Below are 24,133 nucleotides of genomic sequence, written 5' to 3' on the forward strand. Positions count from 1 at the left end.
GTGGTTCTTTAAAGTAAAGAGATCCCTAAGGAGTAGTACAAACTTTTCTTGGCCTCCTGATCCTGATCCTGATCCTCACTACGGTACATTATTTAAGAGGCTAGTCAACTGAAAAATTCCCCAATATTAAGTAACTTGGCTCCTGGATATGTCATAAAATGGGACAAGGGGTTTTTAAAGCCCAGTCCACTTTGCGGCTAATGGGATTAGTCGGAAGGAAAAACTACCCATGCAGACGGAGATAAACATCTGAGCAATGTTGTAGCCATAACCCATTTAATTAGAGTAGATGAAGTGTCTTATTCATCAGACAGTGTGCTGCTGTTTTATGTGAAATGACCATTACAGGCTCCAGAGATGATAACATTCCTTACATTTCACTGGGGGAAACGGAAAATGTATAGGAAAGGCCCTGGAGGGGTTAAAAATGTCTCCTTCTGTGCCTATACAGGTATCATAAAAGCTTACATTCCACTCATTATTAATATTCATTATTGATTGATAATATACATTTATAAAATATTCAATATATTTAGTAATATCTGATTTATATATTAATATAGGTTATCAATTAAAGGACATCTTCCATCAGGATTATGGATTATAAACCAAGTACATTTACATGCTGATGTGTTCCCCCTTTGTCAGGTTCTGCTCTTTTGTAAGCTTTTTATGCCTTCGATTTTACATAAAAAGGTTTCAAAATGAGCCTGAGGGGCTCCACTCTCCATAGAAGTTAATGGAGCCTGGAGCCCCTCAGGCTAGTTTGCATAATTTTTGTCTGCCAAAAATGTCCTGTGTGAAACCTGGTGTATAGCTTAATGCTAAGGGTATTCTCATCTCTACAAGGAGACTACAAGGAGAATTGACTGCCGCCAGACCCGGAGTTATGGAAACTGTGCTGCAGTGAGGTTACATCAGGCAGGGGGAAGTGCTGAGTGAGCAGAGGAGAAGGGGAGACAGTGTAACAGCCTGTGAATCTGTAGCATGGAGGAGCTCTGGGAAATGCCTTTCAGGCTCATTAGCTTATTAGCATAATTTTATCAGTTGGCTGTAGAAGGAAGGAGGCTATAAATCTAAGAAGATTACCGCAGTCATGGTGCCAAGATCTATGACTAAGTGTCCCTGGCTTATCCATGCTTGATTTTCAAATAAATGTCCGTGAACCATCTGCACGATTTCTCCCTGGCTACCCCCATACTCTGAAACGCTCTACAAAAACATGTCAGACCGTCCCCCAACTTCATGACCTTTAAACGTAACCCGGAAACCCCATCTGTTTAGAACTACACCATGCGATAACTGCACTGCTATACTCTACCCTCCCATATGGAGTGTGAGGCCTCGCGGATTGGGCCTTACTTCCAATCTTCAATCCCAATTTATCCTAGACATGTGTCTTTTGTTATTTTGTGCTTTTGTGCTCATCTTTATGCAACTATTATACCCACATAGTGTAGATTTCTGACATCTATCTTCGTGTTCTGAATAAATGAGGGAAGTAACCATTGTCAGAAATCTGTGGAATTTATTTAATTTCCCTAAGAACATAAGGATTTGCGTTGTAAAATTTAACATTCCCATTTTTTTTCTCCATAATCTCATTGGTGGAGGTCAGATATTCTGTTGGTCCGTTTGTGGGTGTTATTCCTATGCATAAAGAATACATGACAAAAAGCCAGAAGGGCTCATTTACTAAGGGACCGCGTACCGCACTATAGTCAGAGTATCCGACGATTTCCGATGTGCACCACATTTAGAAGGGTTTTTTGTCGCACACGATTCGATTTTGGCGCATCAGCACCGTTTTTTAACGCAATACAAATGGGGGGGGGGGGCAGGCCGTGGGACGATACGACGGATTGGGACAAGCACGGGTTTTAACATGTCAAATTGTGTCGCAAGTCATGCACTCACATACACCGGGAAGAGGAAGGTGAACTCCGGCGGACCTCAGCGGGGAAGCGACACATGCAGCATCTCCGGCGCACGATCTTGGTGAATCGCGCCGGATTGGGGAACGCCACAGGCCCGGGTAAGTAAATGTGCCTCATAGAGTCTGGTACACCATTAATGAACTATTCATGCCTTTGTACGAGGTCTGAGCACATGGCATTGTCCTGATAAAATCTCTAAAGCAAATCTGTACGATAAAATCCCCATGGTCTTAAAATGTTTTTTCAACGACTCAGCTTTATCCTCTGTAGTTCCTGAATATCATGTTATAACCTTTGGCCTTTAAATCATGGATCGTCTTACCTAATCTTGCATTTGTACACCTGGAAAATTCATAGTTACGAACTTCTCCAACTATTTTATTGGACAGCTTTTTCTTATTCGGTTTTTCCTTTATAGTAAATTCAATTCTATGTGATCAGTAACAAAAAAATGATTTGCATAATACAAGATGCTATTCTTCTACATTCCTAATCCCCTTAAGTACAACCAAACAGTATAATACCCCCATAGTGGACCAGCATAGTATAAACAAGTCCCACATTTATGTGTCCTTATTTAATGTATTTCTCTTATTTTCTGTAGAGTCACCATGATCAAAGGTGTTAAAAATAAATTCATTCATAACCAATAGATATTTCCAGTTCTTATTTGTTATTTTGCACTTTAGGATGTAATTTAAAACCAGGAATTAGTTGTATTGTGATTTATTTTAGCCATTTGTCATGGATACACAGTATAGAATATAGATAATATGTGGAAACCTTGCTGTCCCCCTTACAGAATACCTTGTGTGCAGTCAGCTCTCCTGTGCCAGCGGAGCCTGCTACAATACAAGTCAGAGATGTGATGGGATTGTCCACTGCCGGGACGCATCAGACGAGGCCAACTGCAGTAAGTGATAGGATTGTGCTATATCTCATACTATGTATTGGCTGGAGTAGATAATACAACTTCTATAGTTCCAACCCCTGCATTAAACCAGTGACATGTGGAAAGCACAGTCCTTACACACAATCCAATAAGGTATAAATAGTATATATATCTACATATCTATATATTCCTTATATACCACCACCCTGCAGCTGCAGCATGTGCTTGTACCTGAGTAGTAAAATGCAATAAGTCAGATGTAATATGATTTACTCTTACAGCAGTGCAATAGGTAGTTGCATTGTTTTTTTTCCCCGTCTTTCTTTCTTTTTTCTTTCTTTTCCATCTTTATTTCTTTCTTCCTTTTCCGTCTTTCTTTCTTTCCTGTCTTTCTTTTCTTTTCATTTCTTTTTTTCTTCTCCATCTTTCTTTATCTCTTTCTTTTCCATCTTTCTTTCTTTTCCAGCTTTCTTTTTCCTTCCATCAATTCTTTCTTTTATTTTTTATCTTTCTTTCTTTTACGTCTTTCTTTCTTTTTCGTCTATTAATTCCTCAGTTCTATTTAATCTGTTTTCTTCTTTCTATAACAAAATGTTAATAATGTCAGCACACCAAACTTACATTAAAAAGAGCATTTTTGGAAATAAATTAAACACGTTTTTGATGGAATTTTGGTGTCCTGTCATCTTTTGAAATGTGTTGGTAAAGGTTTTATTAAAGGATGAAAGACTGTATGAAAATAAGCCTGAGAAGCTCCAGGCGCCATTAACACCTATGGAGCCTGGAGCCCCTCAGGCTCATTTGCGTACAACCATTCATCCTAGTGGTAGATGCCCTTTAAGCCCAGGATGTGCATGAACTGGTGCTCCTGAATTACTTTTGTTCATATCTATCTATCTATCTATCTATCTATCTATCTATCTATCTATCTATCTATCTATCTGTCTGTCTCTAATTTATCATTTATCTGTAATTTATTATCTATCTATCTATCTGTAATTTATCATCTATCTATCTATCTATCTATCTATCTATCTATCTATCTATCTATCTATCTATCTATCTATTTAGTAATATAAAAAATGGCAGCACATGTTTATCTATCTCATATTTCTCTGGTCTATCTATCAAAATCTATTGCATTTTTTCCCGTTCTTTCTTTCTTCTGTCTGTCTCATATTTATTACAGACCTTTCTTTATAATATCTTTTTTTAATGTGCATATTACTTATCTAGTCAATTGCTGAATTTTATCAATAAATCATTCCTTTACTGAACCAGCAGCAGATAGGACTTGTAAAGCTCTTGGAGGTTTTTTTTTAATAAAATGGATCATATAACACGAGTCTGTTGTATCTCACAGCAACCAGTCAGGTATTTGCTTTGATCAGTGTAGTATACTTGGATCTACTGATCCTCTGATTGCTATGGTTGGTGGACAGTATTAGTAAAAATGCAACTTCATGATCCATCAATGAAGCAAATAAATGAATATGCATTTTTTTCATTAAGTCCTCCCTAATGATCTGCTCAGATTTCATTTTAGGAATGCTGCCACTAAATCCGGCTACTAGTTGAAGTGTAAAGCCATAACAAGAGCTATAATATAGCCTAGAAAGATGTTCTTTAAGGACGTGACGTTTGGTGTTAAATTTGTTATTGTTGTCATAGGGACACATAGGGATTTTTTAAAGATTTAGGTTACATTCACACAGTGTGCCCACCATACCGTAGTAATATATGGCGCACGGCGCCGTATTCCGGCAAAAGATAGGACATGTCCTAGCTTTGCTTCCAGCTATGGAGCAGTATGGTGCCGCTCCTGTACGGCACCGTGCGCCCATTGCCGGCTATGGGGGGCGTATATAGGACGTATATACGTCAGCCGTATATACGTCGGCCATATATACGCCACCCATACGGCAGTGTGAATGTAGCCTAACCGTGGTTTCACATTGGGTTTTTTTCATGTCCATTTATGGACACATACAGATTGTTTTCCTCACCCTGATGCCTTACTGACCCTGTCTTTTCAATTGACTTTTTCACACTGATCAGTGAGGAAAATTTTAAGTGTGAAAAGGACATTGAAAAGGATATGTACAAAGCAAGATGGATAACATAATAAAACATAACTTTTAATAGCTAATATCTAAAAAAATCCCTTCTAGGGAAGATTAAATTCATAAAATCAATAACCCACTAGTTTCTAGAAATGACAATTGATAGGGCAATGAAGATGTGCATTAATGTTATGCAGAATTAGTAGGGGTTACAGTGTATGGAAAGATCTCCCTAGAAGGGATTTTTGTAGATATTAGCTATTAAAAGTTATGTTTTATTATGGTATCCATCTTGCTTTGTACATATTATCTATAATAGATGGCGAGGATTGGTCTATTTAAGGTTTATGGGGGAAAGAAACTCTATGTATAGTGATATCTCTACATCACCCCTGCTGTAGTTTCTAAACCATATCAGACTAGGGCATAGACCAAAAGTGCATATTGACTTTAAAAAGAATGGTTCAGTAACAAAAATCACTGAAGCCAGGAAGACAAAACCAATCTGTATGTGTACAAAAGCCAAAATGAGTTCAGTGAAAAATCATTGTGAAAAATAAATGCCGATGTCAAACTTCTCTTATTCCTTACCCCAGCCACAGGATAGGGAATAAAAACTTGATTTGTGGAGGTCCCCAATGATTATGAGAACGTGTCAACCACTGATCACAAGAAAGGGGGTCTGGTTCTCACTAATTGATATAATGTCGGGTTGTCCATGTGTCCTGCCGCTCAATTTAATACTATAAGATAGTTAGAAAGTGAAACTTTTATTTCCAGCCGGACTGCCTGACATGGCTGAGCTCTGCGCTCTACAATTTCTGATGCTCCCGTAGTATTGAATTAAGTGGCAGGTCATATGCTTAACTTATAGCAATTAGTAAGATTGAGGGGTCATCAGGATGGAGTTCGGTGTAGGTCATATGATTGGAGGAGGTCCCAGCAGTTGGACTCCCACTCATCACTTTGTTACCTCCTATTTTGTGTATCCACATTCAAATCCTCTTTGAATCCACATTTATGACATATTTAAAGGGGTTGGCCACTTTTCAATAAATCTCTTCCATTAGATATGTCTCTGCATGTATATGTACCTGTGTCTTTGCCTCCTATGAGAGCTTCAGCCTTTTCCTTTGGTTACCATGCTGCCCGCTATACATGCAAAGCTTCCTGTTTCTCACTACTTCAGTCCGTCCTAATGGCAGCCTCCAGGTTTTTTCTCTCCGTCCATCTCACTGACAGACACAGGGAGAGGTGGAGCAAGTTGAGTCAAAATCTCCTTCTACAGGTCCCTGCAAGTGCACAGAGAGTCTGCACACAGCATTAAAGGAAGCATCGGGGATGATGAATCAATTGATGAACATTCAGGGAATATTATGAAGGCAGTAAAAGCACATGGGCAATTTATGTTAAAGAGTGGCCAACCCCTTTAAGCCTGGATTCTACTTTAGTTTGCATCAGGTTTCTCCATTTAGTTACATTGTGTTCTCCTTGTCTTTCCTTTATAGCGCAGAGTTGTTTGACCAGCCAATTCCAGTGTGCAAACGGCGATTGCATTCCTCGGGATTTCATCTGCGACCATGACGATGACTGCGGAGATGGAAGCGATGAAAAGAATTGCAGTAATGTTCACTTTTAATTATACTTTATTATTCCAACCTAATCATATGAGAATCAACAACTAATACTTAAAAAGCCGGGCACTAGATGTGTGGGTGAACTGCTAAAATGTGGCACCATTGGGGGAGTTGGGGGTGACATCTTACCACCCCCCCCAAGATCAAGGCATATCAATGGAGCTTTGCCAGTGAGTACAGTAGATTACAGATTTAAAGTACGTCCACTGCTCAGTTATGAGACCGTTTTTGATTTTCTCTACAAGAAGCTTGTATTTGCTTAAGTAAGCTCACATTGCAGAGTCTTTGTAGCTTTCAAACTTTCAAACTTCTGTCCCATTATCTGAAGACGTTGCTTGGTGTCACTTTTACCAAACCCTCATACTCATTAATCACTCCCACTGTGTCTGGGGCTGGCAGACATGTGCTATTGTTCCTGTCTGGAGCCCCCCTGCTTCACAGCCAAAACTGACAGCGCTCACAGAGCTTCAGAGTGTGTGGTGTCTGGGGGCTTAGACAAAATCTGCAAACCTAAAAAGACACCACAGCCCATTCCAACTTAAAATTGAAGCTCTAAGTGTATGCATTTCCCAGCAAAGAAAACTCAAAGCCTTTTGTGGGTGAAACAGTTTTATGTTCCTACAAAATTAAAGGAAATCTACCACCAGGATGAAGGATTGTAAACCAAGCACACTGACATACTGGTGTGTGACCCCTCTGGCAGGATCTGCACTTCTATTAGCTTCTTATGCCCTTGTTTTTTTTAACAAAAAAAAGGCTTCAAGAGTATGCAAATGACTTTGAGGCTCCATAGCTGTTAACATAATATTTACATAATTTTTATGTACATTTTTAGTCAAATAATCTACCATGGTTCAATGAGAACCCCTGCAATCTACATTGCATTTAATTGATCAACTGTGTAGGTGATTTACTACTACTAAGTAACCATATGCTATTATTTTCTACCCAGCTTACCCGACATGTAAAGGAGATTACTTCACCTGCCCCAGCGGTCGCTGTATCCACCAGAGCTGGCTTTGTGATGGGGATGATGACTGTGATGACAATGCTGATGAAAATGGATGTGGTAAGTTTGTAAAGTAAATTGTAGACATGAAAACAGTTGTGAGGGTCACCTTCATCATAATGGTGTCCTTCTATTTTCTGGCAAATGATAGAAAAGATCTTTGGATTGTGTGTTCAAGTATCCTTCAAAGGATTAAATGGGTGCACAAGAGTCACCGGGCCTTAAAAATGTCCCACAGGACTGGAAAAGTCAATATAAGCCATCTTCAACAACTGCTACCCAACTTGTTGTACCTATATACAGGCCTTGTACAACAAAGTACACAAAATAAATGTATAAATACCATAATATGGAAAACACAAAATTTTATTGAACAAAATAATAATACACATATGATCACTGCAATAAAAACAACCCATAAAATCAATCCCTGGTGGACTAAAAGTACACCGCCAATCCTGTACAATCACATTGTAAACCACAGTCAGTCAATTCATTACAAGTGTAAACATAAGGTTTCAATGTAACACACAAGTCAATCAATATAATATATTACAAGTGTAAACGAGGGGTTATAATGTAAACCTAATCTAAATAACATGGAACCTGGTAGGAGGTCATATAAACCAAACAAGACATAATAAAGTGTATCGTGCAAAATAGCTATATATACCAACCAGGCTGCATATTGAACAGGAGATGTGGCGCTGTACCAGACAACCCCGACGCACGTTTCGCCGTCGCTTCCTCAGGGGGTAATGATGTTAGGTAGGCATGTAGATGCTATTTTGCACGATACACTTTATTTTGTCTTGTTTGGTTTATATGACCTCCTACCAGGTTCCATGTTATTTAGATTAGGTTTACATTATAACCCCTCGTTTACACTTGTAATATATTATATTGATTGACTTGTGTGTTACATTGAAACCTTATGTTTACACTTGTAATGAATTGACTGACTGTGGTTTACAATGTGATTGTACAGGATTGGCGGTGTACTTTTAGTCCACCAGGGATTGATTTTATGGGTTGTTTTTATTGCAGTGATCATATGTGTATTATTATTTTGTTCAATAAAATTTTGTGTTTTCCATATTATGGTATTTATACATTTATTTTGTGTACTTTGTTGTACAAGGCCTGTATATAGGTACATATAGTTGGTGTTCATAGCAGTCCTTGCTTTCCACACATTTTCTGGATAATTGGTATTGATTGCTACCCAACTTGTACCTGGCCTATGGGACATTAATTAACTCCTAAGGGTGACTTTTCTCCATTGGGTCTTCTATTCTCAATATCTCAGACACCATTATTTTCTATTAACTATTGACTACAATATGTATTTAAGCTCCCGTCCATTGGAATCCAATGGAAGACTAAGGATCCATTCTCTCTGTATTTTAGACACTGGGCTGAGAGAATGTGGCCCTGAAGAATGGTCTTGTCCGTCGTCTGGCCAGTGCATTCCTATTGATAAAGTCTGTGATGGGACAGCTCAATGCCGATTTGGAGAGGATGAATCAAATACCACAGCAGGAAGGAACTGCAGTAAGTTTGAAACAGCTTTTTGAAACAGTTGAAATTATATTTTCACCTTCCTTTTAATTATTTTATTTCTAATCTTCACATTAGGGTCTATTCACCTCACAGATCCCCCTCTACTCCCCAGTCCCCTGCCGCTTTTCACTTCTTGGTCCTGTGATGACACCCCAACATACTGGGTAGCATTGGGAATGGAGCAGAGGGGGATCGAAGAGGTGAGTAGAACTTTTTTCATACATCCAACTTGACCTTTTGGAAAAGTAGTTAAAGGTCATTTACCACCAGGATGAAGGATTGTAAACCAAGCACAGTGACATGCTGGTGTGTCCCCCTTCTGGCAGGATCCATTCTTCTTGTAGCTTCTTATGCCCTAAAAAAATTATTCAAATGAGCCTGACGTATGAATACCAATAAAGATAACCACTACAAAATAACAAGTCCCTATACTATCCACAAAATGAATACCAATAACAGCGTACAGGACCACAGTAATAAAGTCATAATGCAATAATCTATTTAATAAAACCTTCAATCTTTATTTCAACATGGCAATCAAAAAGACAAAACAATTATTAAAATCATCACCTAAAATACACAACAACAAACACAGTTAGTAACACATCCACCTGAATAGGCATAGAAATTAATCTTGAGAGAACACGATAAATATATATATACAGGAACCACACAATATATTTGCCCAGAAAAGGCGTTATATACATAGGTGCCTACCAACCGTATAAATAGCTCTCAGACCACCACCGCAGCACCCCGACGTACGTTTCGCCGTCGCTTCCTCAAGGGGGTGTCAATTGACATTGACATCTATGCATCTATTGAGATAGAACTCAAAAGCTTTTTTTTTCATAAAAACTAGGTCCTAAGAAGCTAAAAGAACAGCAGAAAATGACATAGGGGACACCCACTAAAATGTAAATGTGCTTGGTTTTCAATCCTTCATCCTGGTGGTAGATGTCCTTTAATCTAACTTACAATTTAATGCTAATCCAAGTCTAATTTTAGACCGACCTCAAACATACGTTGTCTGGTGACCTCTGATGTGCAGCCATAAATTAAGGATACAGGACCCATTTTTTCAAGAATGTACTCAATGGGGCAGATTTACTTACCCAGTCCCGTCATGATCCCGCCGTACGTTGTCCGACTAGGATTTGGGTCCAGCGCGATTCACTAAGATCGTGCGTCCGAGTTCCTGCATGTGTCGCTGCTGGTCCGCCGGAGTTCACCTTCTTCTTCCTGGTGCATGTGAGTGCTTGACTTTGCGACACAAATCCTTTTTTAAATTCCACGATTTGTCCGAATCCTTTGGTTGTCCGACGACCTGCCCCTGGTTTCTGTGACGACCTGCCCCTGGTTTCTGTCGCGCAAGCCAGCGCCGAGGCGCCAAAAAACTATCGTGCGTACCAAAATCCCGGGGCAATACAGCGCAAAGCTTCAGGAAAAATATTCAGGAAACCCAACGAAAGTGCGGCGTTCAGACCCTTAATAAATGAGCCCCAATGGCTCCCATGAGTGGTAATCCCATTAATCAGGCACTTACCCCCAATAAGCAATAAGAGTCTTGGAAAGAGAGAGATCCCAAATATGTTCAGGCCATACAATGGCATTTTTTGTATTGCAAATTATTTAGCAGTACATAAACTTTTATTCTTTTTCAACAGAATTAAAAAAATAAACAAATTATCAGCTGTCCAAAATCTAATTTGATCTAAGTACATCTCCCCGAAAAAAAATATAGTTTGCCTCTGTGCCCTTGAGCTGTATTGAGATTTCGGCTTGGACCTGAGCAGATGCCAGTTGTGGGTCTTGTTTAGCTGCCGGCTGGGGTGAGCAATCTGCTTTTCCAGCTGTAGTGGAGTTATCCCTTCCTGAAATCCATGAAATATTGTAATTAAATTCCCAATTAGCCATTTAAGGTCTCTCATGTTTTCGCTGAATAGTTAGTACATGTTCTTTGAGTCAATCATTCTGAGGTCTTAATTTGGGCAATGCCATGACTAAGAGAGTCTGGCCTGATAACATTTCAGTTATCCAAATGTATCAATCATATTTCATGTAAACAGAATAATTTTTGGTTCTTTACAACATTAAAGGAAACCTACCATTTAGAATGGTAGGGGTAAGCTGTAAGTACCGAGCACCAGCTCAGGGTGAGCTGGTGCCGGTACTTACTTTCGTTAGTGTTATTATCGCAGTTTTAACACTTTTTAAACTTTAGAGCAGAAGGGGCTTCGGAGCTGCGCGCGCGTGCAACATCTCCGCGCAACATCTCCGCGCAACATCTCCGTGCAGCGCCGAAGCGTCTTCTGCTCTAAAGTTTATAAAGTGTTAAAACCGCGATACCGTGGTTTATAACACTAACGAAAGTAAGTACCGGCACCAGCTCACCCTGAGCTGGTGCTCGGTACTTACAGCTTACCCCTACCATTCTAAATGGTAGGTTTCCTTTAAGTGAGTCGACAACCCAGATATTCATCGCTCCTCTTGGGTCTCTCCTAAAATGGTTGTAGCTGTCTTCTAGGAAGTTGCCGTGACATGAACGGAGAGTGCATGTACTGTAAGGAAAATGACACAATATGGCGAATTTTTAAAGGGTAATACATTTTGCTCAGTGTCAGAGCTTTCTTTATGGGTATGTAGCATAGAAGGCCACACAGCCATTGATGGGCCACCATAGATATCCTGGCACCTGAGACTGTTGACCGAGACACAATGGGGCTTATTTACTAAGGGTCCCGCGGACGCGTTTTCATTGGGTTTTCCAACTTTTTGGGGATTGCGCTGACAAGACAGGGATTTAGAAGGGCTTTGTATCGCACACGATCGGATTTTGGTGCAACCAGGGGCAGGCCGTCGGATGATCCGACAGATTCGACAAACTGCGGGATTTAACTTTAAAATTGTGTCGCAAGCCAAGCACTTACATGCACCGGGAAAAGAAGATGGTGAACTCTGGTGGACCTGAGCGAGGAAGCGACACATGCAGGATCTTTGTGAATCGCGGCAGAGTTCATCTTCGTCGGACACTCTGGATCAGGGATCGCGTAGGGACCGGGTAAGTAAATGTGCCCCTGTATGGCATCACATCATAGAAGGGGTTGTCCAAAAGCCTATATATGGCTGGTCCTGCCCAAGGCAATGAAAAGAGCCTGAGATTGGGTCACCTATTAAGACCTACTAGCAAATGGAAGTTGAGGCAACTAACTTTACTCCTCTGGAGGATGTATGTCCTTAGAGGATTAAATAATTTGCTTGCCCATATGTGGTGTAAATGGAACTAGTACACCAGATTGCAAGCAACGAACAGAAGACCACGACTTTGATGAGTAATATAAGGATCAGCGGGTCAACCAACATAATCTTCAGTAAATCACAAGGATCAATGGGCTCCGTAATTACTACCTAAGCTTTCCTTTACATACAGTATATCAGATCTTCGCTTCCTCAGGCATTTAGAGATTATTACATAGTATAGCTTGAGTACAGACTTCCACTCGCATCAAGAAGGAGGAACCTAGAGAAGTTGTAGATTAGGGGACCAGATATAATATAAATTTTTTACCATTCAGCAAGGGAGTCCACCACCTCTACTCTACTTTTTGTAGAGAAATGCACTGTGATGTCCAATTGACCTTTAATATTTCTGTTGGTTATGCCATTTCTGAGATATTCTCTGTTCAATCTTTATGCTAATAAGGCACCAACAACCTCATTAGTGTACGGATTAGAATGGGGATTTCTCAGAAACTACATAATGGTCAGGAATAATAAAGGTATGTTGGAAATATTTCTCTACAATATGCTGCTATTAGATTATAATGCTTAGTGGGAGGGGGTGATGGTCGACTCCCTTTAAATGTGTCTCCCCCTTATGACTGATGTATCTGATGTATATTCTAATCATCTTATTATAGGTACGAGTAACTGTGCTGCGCTGAGTTGCACATATCGATGTCATTCCTCTCCGTCTGGCGGGGCGTGCTTCTGTCCGGCAGGATACGTCATCAGTGCAAACGACAGCCGCACCTGCATTGGTCAGTAGAAAAATTATTTCCTGCAAAATATGATGACTGACATTACAAACATGATACCATATTTTAGTATAAAGAAGTATATAGGTTGCTGTGCTAATTTACAGCCATATCTGACGGAGGGAACCTCCCATATCAATCCAACACATAAGCCTTGCTAGTATTAAATCCATATTATATTACATCCATGACATATGAAAGAACTGTGTGTGAAAGAACTGTGTTTCAATGTGCCTTATTATGGCCCAGTAAAAGCAGAGGTTATGCAGGACCTTAAAGGCGTTGTGCACTTTCAACAAATAACTGATACAGCCAGTCCCCGGGTTACATACGAGATAGGTTCTTTAGGTTTGTTCTTGAGTTGAATTTGTATGTAAGTTGAAACTGTATATTTTATAATTGTAGATCCAGACAAAAAATTTTTATTTTTGAGACCAAGGATTATCAATAAAGCTTCATTACAGACACCTTACAGCTGATCATTGCAGTCTGGGACTATAGTAAAGCATCCAGAGAGCTTCACCAGAGGTCACAGTGGGCAGAGGGGTCCGTCTGTAACTAGGGGTCGTCTGTAAGTCGGGTGTTCTTAAGTAGGGGACTACCTGTATTGTAATGAAAAGTTATCCAATTTTCCAATATACTTTCAGTATCAATTCCTCACTGTTTTCTAGATCTCTGCTGCTGTCATTCTATAGGAAGCGTCATTGTTTACTTGCTGTGTATAAAAACCCTGGTCATGTGATGTCACATATGTGCATGGCTCGTTATGTCCCTGGTCATGCGATGTCACACAGGTGCACGGCTCGTTATATCCCTGGTCATGTGATGTCACACAGGTTTGCGGCTCGTTATATCCCTGGTCATGTGATGTCACACAGGTGCGCGGCTCGTTAGTATTACAGAGAGAAATCAGAGCTCTGTCTTATAACGAGCCATGTACCTGTGTGACATCACATGACTATCAGCAATGTTCAGGTGCTATGGTTATGGCCAGTATCAGCAGTGGTAAATATAGAAGGCACTTCATCGCTCACTTTGAAGATGTTCTTTTTCATGTTAAAGTTGTCCTCCACATTATCTTGTGAGACGGCTACAAACACAGCTTTCTATGGTAACTAGATATTGACATCTGTCCTGACTTCAAAGCGCTTATAAAAGCATTGATATCTTATATAACAGGCCAGTATTATCTGCCTGCATCAGCAGAGAGATGAGGAATAAAGAAGAGATAAGTATCTCAGCTCAGGAGAGTTTTTACTACTCCTGAGGAACCTCAAAACCTGTCTGTGAGCAGGATAGGATCACAATATCTATGTAGATCAGAGAGAAGTAGAAAATAAAAGACAGATACAGCAGATACATACATAGATACATAGATACATAGATAGATAAATAGATAGATAGATAGGAGATAGATATCTCCAAAAATAGGCAGCACTCCGTGGTAGCAATCAAAGTTCTAATCAAAGGATCTTACAGCTTTGCACTTCTATCACTGACGACTTTGTTGTGCTCTGGACTTTTCTTGAAACTTTAGATAGATAGATGAGATAAGGTATATGAGAGATAGATAGATAGATAGATGAGATAAGGGATATATGAGAGATAGATAGGCGGATATTGGATAGAAATTTAGATAGAAAGTTAGATAGAAGAGAGATATGGGATATATAGATTGATAGATATTAGATAGATAATGGCATAGATATTAGATAGATATATGAGAGATAGATACAAGTTGATGGCTATGGGAAAGAAAGATCTGTAGATAGAATATATAGATAGAAGAGAGATATAGGATAAAACTTCTATAGATAGATAAGAACGGAAAAAATACACGGGCCTGGAAGCCACATGGAGACCTTTAGGTGTCTCTTTCCCATATGAGAGGTATAGAGCCTCTTTCATCTTAGTCTGATGCATGTTTTTTAGTTGCATTTTATTGACTTTTTGGGCGCATTCGGTTATTTCTCTCAATGTCTTACTCCCTTTTCCAGCAGTACGCGAGAGTTTGCTGTGTACAGTAATCCTGGTTTGCGCCAAATTTTTCTTGCTTCCTGCATCCAGATGTTGGTGCCTGATTTAATATTGATTTGCGGCTCAAAGGGTGTAAATAATTGTGCAAAAACATCCTAGTCCTGACCATGCATAGGAAAGACAAAGGTCTCAAATGAAAACAGCATTTGACAAAGAGCCTAGAGGCTCAAAAAGCGCAAGAAAAGGGCAAAAAATTACGGCGAAACAAAAGGAAGATGTGATAAATGACCCCCATTGGTACAGTTTTTGGTACAGTTTTTGCACTGGGGCCCAGCTGCTTAAAGTTGAGCTACTGCTAGCTAAGTAGATATATTGGAGAAAGAGATAGATACGAGATAGACAGATAAATAGTAGATAGATAGTAGATAGACAGATCACAAACATTCACTGCTTGAAGTAATTAGCAATTATTTCCTAAAATAATGTGATAATTGTTTATTTTCTCCTCTAGATTTTAATGATTGCCAGGTATGGGGAATATGTGACCAGCTGTGTGAAGATCGTATGGGCAGTCATCACTGTGGTTGTGTGGATGGATATGTACTGGAACACAACAAGCACTGCAGAGCCAACACCTCCAGTATGTACCAATGCCCTACAATGGAGTATGGGGGGTGTATGTCATGGCTGAGGCATCTCCAGCCTTATATTGGCATCTCCAGAACAAAGTGTGGTCTGTGTTTGTAGCGACTTACTAGTGTATAGTATTCCAGTGATCTGAAGACTTTTCTTCAAATATTTTGGGAAGAAAAGGGCACATTTAAATCCAAAAAGTTGTAGCTCCATGTCCATGACCTTGTCTTGCTTTTCCAGCCGGTCCGCCATGGTTAATCTTCTCCAATGGACGGGATCTGCTTATTGGCGATCCACATGGAAACAACTACCGGACATTGGTGCCCTCACAGAATCGGGGAATCGCAGTGGGGGTGGATTTCCATTTTCCGCTTCGACGAGTCTTTTGGACGGACACTGTACAGAACAAGGTATATATTTCTCAATTAACCTACCAGACCTCCTCAGTTAGGGTATGAAATTCCCTCTTTTAAAGGGAACCTGTCATCAGGAGCCCTTTTTCTGTCTCCCCTATGTCCCCATAGAGAATAGTGCTCACATTGCCAAAGAGTTATTATAGTAAAACTATCTGTTTCTGCAAAAAAGATAAGTTAGATGAAAGTTTACCTTTCTGTATGCAGAGTTGTGTCTGTAGTCCCAAGGGAGAGGCTAAAAACTCTTCGGCAATGTGTGCACTATTCCCTATGGGTACATGGGGGAGCCAGAAAAAGGGCTCCTGATGACAGGTAAGTAAAATCTCACCCATTTAGCTATAAAAAACGAATTCATAGCCATATGCCACAGCCATTTTGCCTAGGATGAGTTACAGAGACCGGAGGGGGAAAGTCGGAAGCCGTTATTTCCAGTTCTATGGCACCTAGAAATTTGCTGCTCATGCTATATTAGAGATAAGAATCTCATCTTTCAGAACATTCTGTGATCTGCAGAACAAGATATATGGGTAGTTCGAGAAATAGGTGGGAACGTAAACTTTATCTGCTGCTCTCATTTCAAAATTACCAAAATTCATAATTTGGAAAAACGTAATACATTTTATCACAAAGCCCAGAGGATAAAAGGAAGAGTTATCCGGGAAGACACTTGAATTTTGGATCGTGATATGATTCAAAATTCTTTATTTGTCTATTATACGCATTTCAGTGTTAATCAGGCATAAAATACATAAAAGCAAGCACTAAATCTATATCCTTGTCTTTAGTTATCCTGCTAGTTAACAGATTTCAATGGAAGAATGATCAGGCATGTTGGATTTCAACATGCCTGATGCTTTGTTCCCATGAAAGATAACCTTCTGCCCAGGGTCTGCAGAGGATTCGGGCCCTGTCATTGTAAGCATATACTGTATGAGGAAGTGGGAAGAATAACCTTCAGTCAAAGTAGTGTTCGACCGACACCAGTACTGGGCACTTTAAAGGGATACTCTATCCAGATGCAGTTATCACTTATCTACTAGATAGGTCTTAATGCCAAAAAAGTGGGAGTCATCTGTTTGGACCTGGATCTATTAGCAGAATGGGGGATTATAAATTCTTAATCTATTCCTACCAGCTGCAAGGTAGTGCTGCCTGAGGCAAGAGGTTCAACTCCCCCCAGTCATAGTGTGCTGATTGCCAGGTTGCCTTTAATTTTAAATAGCTTCTAATAATGAGACAACCCCTTTAATTCACTGACCGCAAGCGGAAATCATTAAAATGTTAAGAAAGTAGAACACAATTATTAGAAAATATTCCAACTTTTTACTACAACAAATCATTTTTGCTGACATAAAATAGGAAAAGCCTCTCATAAGTTATGGATAAGGTATTCAAAAATGGAGACAACGATAGAAAACAATCTGACAAATATTTTAATAAGGTTTTATGCTTGTATTACACGATATGGATGAAACAAAGCCTTCTATTATACGGAACGTCTTGTGCAATTTCCCATTTATTTTTAATGGAGTCAAAATGCCTAATAGAGGACATTCTTTCAAAATGAGTCAATCTTTTATTAGTCTTTTTTTTTTTGGAAACCTGATGCGGTAAATGTAAAAGTGCCTTTTTTCTTGAATGATAAAAATCAAAATTTTTTTCCTGCATATTTGTGTTTGTGCTGTAACAGATCCCCTGGTGGAGAAGGCACTGAAGCAGGTCATTGTTTTCAGACTGGTTGGTTAGGATAGCATAAAGTGTGACCCTATACCTGTAAAGAATGGTGTTTGGTGCTACAAAGTTAAAGGGGTTTTCAAATTTCAGAAGCTTATACACATATTCAAAAACATATACTCACCCTTCCATGTTCCCTGCATGCAGCTCCAGTTATCCAGTGCCAGGGGTCCCCATCCCCTGTATAGTTAAAGGTGCGTTCCCACATAGGTGGTTAGCATTACAGCCTTGCAGAGCTGGGTACCTGGGTTCAAGTCCCAGGGTCAACATCTGCAAAGAGTTTGTATGTTCTCTTTGTGTTTGCATTGGTTTCCTCCGGGTCCTCTGGTTTCCTCCCACGCTCCAAAACATACATTGTGATTGTGACTCCAAAACATACATTGTGAGCCCCATTGGGGACAGGGACTGATTAGGCAAACTCTGCAGCACTGCATAATCTGTGTGCGCTATATAAATAAAAAAATATTATTATTATTCCCATACAAAAAATTTTGACATAAATATTAGCTCCTCTGAGACTAGCACCTACCTCCAGACTATTGCACATGGGCATCTCTGTCTGATGACTTCTATAGGAATACCAACTACCATTGGGTCTGGAGACTTTAATTGTTCCATAAATTATCAAATTCTATCTGCAGCCAACCACCATTAGGGGGAGCTCTCATTCTTCTAAAAAATATTACCTACTGTTTGGATATAACTTGATACAACATCAATTCTCTTAATTAATTTGAAATATCTTATCCATTGCATAGAAAAAAATGGACTTAACAGACCCATTTCTCCCCTAACAATCTTTATTCAGGTGTTTTCTGTGGATATTGATGGATCCAATGTTCGGCAAGTCCTGAATGTTTCTGTTGAATCACCCGAAAACATAGCAGTGGACTGGATTAGCAATAAACTTTATGTGGTTGAAAACAGCGTCAACAGGATTGATATGGTAGATCTTGATGGTCAGAATCGCATAACATTAATAGCAGAAGATTTGGGCAATCCTAGAGGAATAGCAGTTGATCCAACAGTTGGGTAAGTAGCACTCACCACTGAATTCACAGCAACACTGCTCAGTGCTGTTGTATAATGTCCTCCATGCTGCTTCTTTTTCTTGTACTGGGTGTGGGAAACATATCCAGGTATTCTTCACCCTCTATGGAGCTAAATTAAAAAAAAAATTATTGTTAGAGATGGACAAAGGTAAACCTGGTGATAAATATAGGACGCAAGTGATATAATGGACTGAAATGGTGTTATTACTCATGCATGTATGGGATGAATTATTCTGGAAAGTGACTTTAAATCACAGACATGCTTTAATACAATTTCTAATGTGTCTATGATTGGCATCGATAGAGTCACCATCTTGCCAACACAGCACATGGGCTGTCACATGACCTTGCTGAGGGACTTAGGGAACCTTTCATTGTTTTATCCGCAGGTACTTATTCTTCTCGGATTGGGACAGTGTATCGGGAGAACCTAAGATGGAAAGAGCTTTTATGGATGGCACAAATCGTCATGATTTAATAAAAACCAAACTGGGCTGGCCAGCCGGGATCACCCTGGACATTGTGTCTAAGAGATTGTACTGGGTGGATAGCCGCTTCGACTACATTGAAACAGTGACCTATGATGGACTTCAGAGGTACTTCAGATTCATGTGTCAGGAATACTCTACTACCCTACACACAAAATTACTAGCTGTATATTAGTTTACAAAGTGTTCGACTAAAATCTGCTAATAGTCATCTTTGTGGGACTGTCCTGAGACTAGGATTTGGCATGTATACTAGTAGTGGACTGAGAGTAGTCTGTTTTCCTCGGTTGTGGGTCCTTTATGAACCATTATGAACTTTAATGCTAAGACTTGGGTTGGATAAGCAAAAACACATTGAAGAACCACTTATCAGAGAGATGTTTGCACTTCCTTACAGGAAAACAATAGTTCATGGAGGAGACATTGTTCCACATCCTTATGGAATCAGCATCTTCGAGCACTTTGTGTATTTTACTGACTGGACAAAACTTGGTGTGCTGAAGGCTAACAAATTCTCAGATAGCACAACCCAAACTGTATTTAGTACTTCACTGAGACCCTATGGAGTCACAGTTTATCATTCTTCCCGGCAGCCATATGGTAAGATTTTTATTTTAGGTATCTATCTATCTATCTATCTATCTATCTATCTATCTATCTATCTATCTATCTCATATGTATCTATCTATCTATCTATCTATCTATCTATCTATCTACCATCTATCTATCTATCTATCTATCTATCTATCTATCTATCTATCTCATATCTATCTATCTATCTATCTATCTATCTATCTATCTATCTATCTATCCAGTAGTAGTAGTAGTAGTAGTAGTATCTATCTTTCCAGTAGTAGTATCTATCTTTCCAGTAGTAGTAGTAGTAGTAGTAGTAGTATCTATCTTTCCAGTAACAGTAGTAGTAGTAGTATCTATCTTTCCAGTAGTAGTAGCAGTAGTAGTATCTATCTTTCCAGTAGTAGTAGTAGTAGTAGTAGTAGTATCTATCTTTCCAGTAACAGTAGTAGTAGTAGTATCTATCTTTCCAGTAGTAGTAGCAGTAGTAGTATCTATCTTTCCAGTAGTAGTAGTAGTATCTATCTTTACACTATTAGTATGAGGAAGAGCGTCTAACTCTTTGACCCCGTTTTTTCTCTATTTCTACACTATTAGTAGTAGTAGTATCTATCATTACAGTAATAGTAGTAGTAGTAGTATCTATCTTTCCACTATTAGTAGTAGTAGTAGTATCTATCTTTACAGTAATAGTAGTAGTAGTAGTATCTATCTTTCCACTATTAGTAGTAGTAGTATCTATCTTTCCAGTAGTAGTAGTAGTAGTAGTATGTATCTATCTATCTATATATCTATCTACAGGCAAAATGGGGTCTATTTGAAAAAAATAGTGACGAGTTTTTTCCATGTGTGACGTTTCGGCGTTTCGTTGCACTAAACTCATCAATATTTTTTTCAAATGGACCGTCTTGTGCTGCCTCATTTTACCTGTATATAATGGAAGCTCGTTGGATCGGCGTTTAGAGGCATTGCTTTCCCCCTTATGCTTAGGGGTTCCTGAACACAATGGAATTTTCTTATCTATCTATCTATTTATCATATCTATCATCTATCTTTCTATCTATCTGGGACATATGTCAATCCCCTTTAATAGCCCAATATCTGGTGTATGCTCTGTTATCGGAGAATTCCTATCCATTCAGTAATAATAATGTCATCTCTCTAGTGCGGAACCCTTGTGGGATCAGTAATGGGGGCTGTGAGCAGATCTGCGTCCTCAGTCACAGAACAGACAATGACGGCCTTGGCTATAGATGCCGCTGCCGTCTTGGATTTGATTTACATCAAGATGGACGTCGTTGTGTTGGTAAGAAAACCTTCTCCTGTTATAATCCCAAATAGATGCCTGGAAAGAAAAAAAAATTTCATGACATAAAATTGGATTATTAATTAAAAACGAGAAATATTAGCAACATACATCTCATTATTGATAGATTTCAATGCGTATTTCTAGCTGATTTTTGTGGCATTTTACATTCATTGCTCAGGCTGAGGGGTGTAACTTTAATGGGTGTGGGCCCAGGAGCCTTAGGAGCTCATAAAGCAACCATTCCATACATCAGTGCTATATACAGTGCTATATACAATACAACATAGAAGAGAAAGCTCATCTAGAAGAACCAATGAGAACATAGGGAAGGGTGACAAAGACACCCAAAAAGGAGGACCACAGCATACAGGTAAAGAAACTGTAAGAACCAAGTAGCCAAGTCATCGGCAATGTTCTGGAGGGGCTACTGCCTCCAATAAGGATGTAACTACATGGGGTAGAGAAATAGAAGGCACCTCTAGGTTCTGGAGCTCCAAAGGGCCGAAACAAAAACAGTATTTTATATGACACATAGTTGGAGACCCAGATACACATTTATAATGGTGCCTAAAAGTTGTGAGTTACATATCTCCGGCTTCCAGTGTGACGTAAAACTAGAAAGACGTATATATTATTTCTAGTAGTGAAGAGTACTTGTGACATTACAAAAAAGTCATTTTGGTTTATGATGAATTTTTGAGTGTAATCTTGACATGTATCTACAGGTGTCCAGAAATTTCTGCTTTTCTCCTCACAACTCGCTGTACGTGGGATTCCTTTTAACCTCTCCACCCAGGAGGATGTCATCCTCCCCATCACCGGGGCTCCTTCATATTTTGTTGGAATAGATTTTGATGCGCAAGAAAGCAGCATATTTTATTCAGACACCATAAAAGACATGATCTACAAGCAAAAAATTGATGGCACAGGTAACAATGAAGTGTGCATGTTTCAACTTCATGTGGGTTAATAGGTAAATCTATTGGGGGACCGAGCCAGATGGGCCACCTACCCCTCCATGAGTGGTGCATGACAACATCTTACAGATATTTGGCATCTCCACCTTATATGTATGGATAATAGTTAACCATCAAGCTACTTCTGAAAGAAGTTTGTTTTTGCTAAGTTTAAACATTTTCAGTGCTGTCAGAAAATAGTGAACATTTTTGCACCCTAATATTTATCATGATTGTTTTTTGGGACATCCTACCCCATATCCATTAATATATTGTTTGCTGATTTACAACTTTTTCAGTATTCTCCTCCAGTAAGAATCACATTCTTGTAGAAAAATCAATACGCGGGGTCTGTAATGTACATTATACATTCTATTATATAACTTTCTATTATATAACTTTCTATTATATAACTTTCTATTATATAACTTTTTTTGCCATATGATCCCTGATGGAGGTGATTCTCTCTCTCCAGACCCGGGGCCGATATCTCGCTGTTATTTGTAATTTCTTATGAGAATTAGTAATCACCACTGAAATGATCCTTTTAACCTGATAAACACATCAATGTCAGACAAGACGTTATAGATAGCGCTGCCTGTGAATGGTGTGGAATGTCTGCGGGAGGCTCCTCAGTGCAGGCCGGTGCCAGGGCATCAGTATGCCGCCTGTCTATGAGGAGGCACGCTGCTGCAGCATGGTAGTCTTATTACTCCGTACCAGCGTCTCTGATTAGGAATAGTTGAAAAAGCAAAACATGTTTAGAAGGAATTTGGCATTCGCTTTCAGAATAACATTGCAAATTACATTTTACCTGCACTGATACATTGTAGCAAAAGAGACTCTATAGCTCCCTAGCCTGGATACAACTTGTATCTGTGAGAAGTTTTAGATCTGTAGAGATGTCTTCAGCTCTGATAAAAGGAAGATTGTGCAGATTGACTGAAAACAGCGATTGTGAACATAATTCTGCACTTTGGTGTAAGATTCTAGATGGAGCTATCTTCACTATTGAGTTGTGTAGGCTGCTGGGTCCCCCTGACAACTCGGGCCCCATAACAGATTGTATGACTACAACAGTTATGCCCATGTCTGGGGCAAATAGATGGTTTACAATGGGATTTTTGAGTGGATGTGCTGGCAATCTGCCTCATTGTTATTCTATGTTAAACGTGCTACTAATTCATAAGGCAAAGAATTCTGAGCCCAAATCTTTGCCAAATCTAAACATGTGAATGTAGCCTTAAATTCAGGGATAAGTACAGTGAAGAGATGGCAGCGTTCAGATGAACGTTGTGATCTTTTGTCTTTCTTCCAAGCACCGCACATATTGCGGCTCAGCACCATTAGCTGGAATGGGACTGAACCTCAACCAGGCCACGTGACCAGTCACAGCATGAAAATTGACAAATTAGATTTACTGTATATACTCGAGTATAAGCAATTTTTGTGTTGAAAACTCCCCACTCGGCTTATACTCGGGTATCTATAAAAAAATTCACGTGACAGCTTCATTTCGAATGTGCGCCAGAAATCATGAATCTGGCGCTTCCCTGCACTGGCCCTACAAAGTTCACCAACTTTTTTGTGGTGCAAAATAGGGCGTGCAACAGACTTTGCATTTTAAATCTGGCGCATGGTCCGACTGAGCATCGGAACGACTCCTAATTTGTGTGGGGCATGGTGTCAAGTGCAGCTGCACCTCAATACGGATGTGTGCGGCACATTTGTGGTGCAGACACTTCTTAAATACCTGTGCAAGGAGTTTCCTCTAGAAAGAATTTGCAAAGTCCGATAGAGAACTGTCTCAAAAACCCTTAGTAAATGTGCCCCAATTTCCTGTTTTACATCTTAATA

At 39.5% G+C, this 24,133-nt stretch overlaps 1 protein-coding gene across 5 annotated transcripts in view; it reads left to right on the plus strand.

Annotated features, from left to right (window-relative positions):
* Positions 1 to 24,133, plus strand: part of LRP2 (LDL receptor related protein 2) — a 144,697-nt gene that overhangs the window by 41,018 nt on the left and 79,546 nt on the right. For all 5 annotated transcript variants that reach the window (XM_072121786.1, XM_072121787.1, XM_072121789.1 and 2 more), the window contains exons 5-16: positions 2,740 to 2,850; positions 6,401 to 6,514; positions 7,482 to 7,598; positions 8,949 to 9,092; positions 13,022 to 13,141; positions 15,627 to 15,755; positions 15,989 to 16,158; positions 18,704 to 18,927; positions 19,337 to 19,543; positions 19,833 to 20,035; positions 21,177 to 21,317; positions 22,046 to 22,249. In XM_072121786.1, the coding sequence (XP_071977887.1) occupies positions 2,740 to 2,850; positions 6,401 to 6,514; positions 7,482 to 7,598; positions 8,949 to 9,092; positions 13,022 to 13,141; positions 15,627 to 15,755; positions 15,989 to 16,158; positions 18,704 to 18,927; positions 19,337 to 19,543; positions 19,833 to 20,035; positions 21,177 to 21,317; positions 22,046 to 22,249 (1,884 nt within the window). The remainder of the gene's footprint in view (positions 1 to 2,739; positions 2,851 to 6,400; positions 6,515 to 7,481; positions 7,599 to 8,948; positions 9,093 to 13,021; positions 13,142 to 15,626; positions 15,756 to 15,988; positions 16,159 to 18,703; positions 18,928 to 19,336; positions 19,544 to 19,832; positions 20,036 to 21,176; positions 21,318 to 22,045; positions 22,250 to 24,133) is intronic.

This window comes from Engystomops pustulosus, chromosome 8, assembly GCF_040894005.1.
Source record: "Engystomops pustulosus chromosome 8, aEngPut4.maternal, whole genome shotgun sequence".
NCBI classification, from domain to species: Eukaryota; Metazoa; Chordata; class Amphibia; order Anura; family Leptodactylidae; genus Engystomops; species Engystomops pustulosus.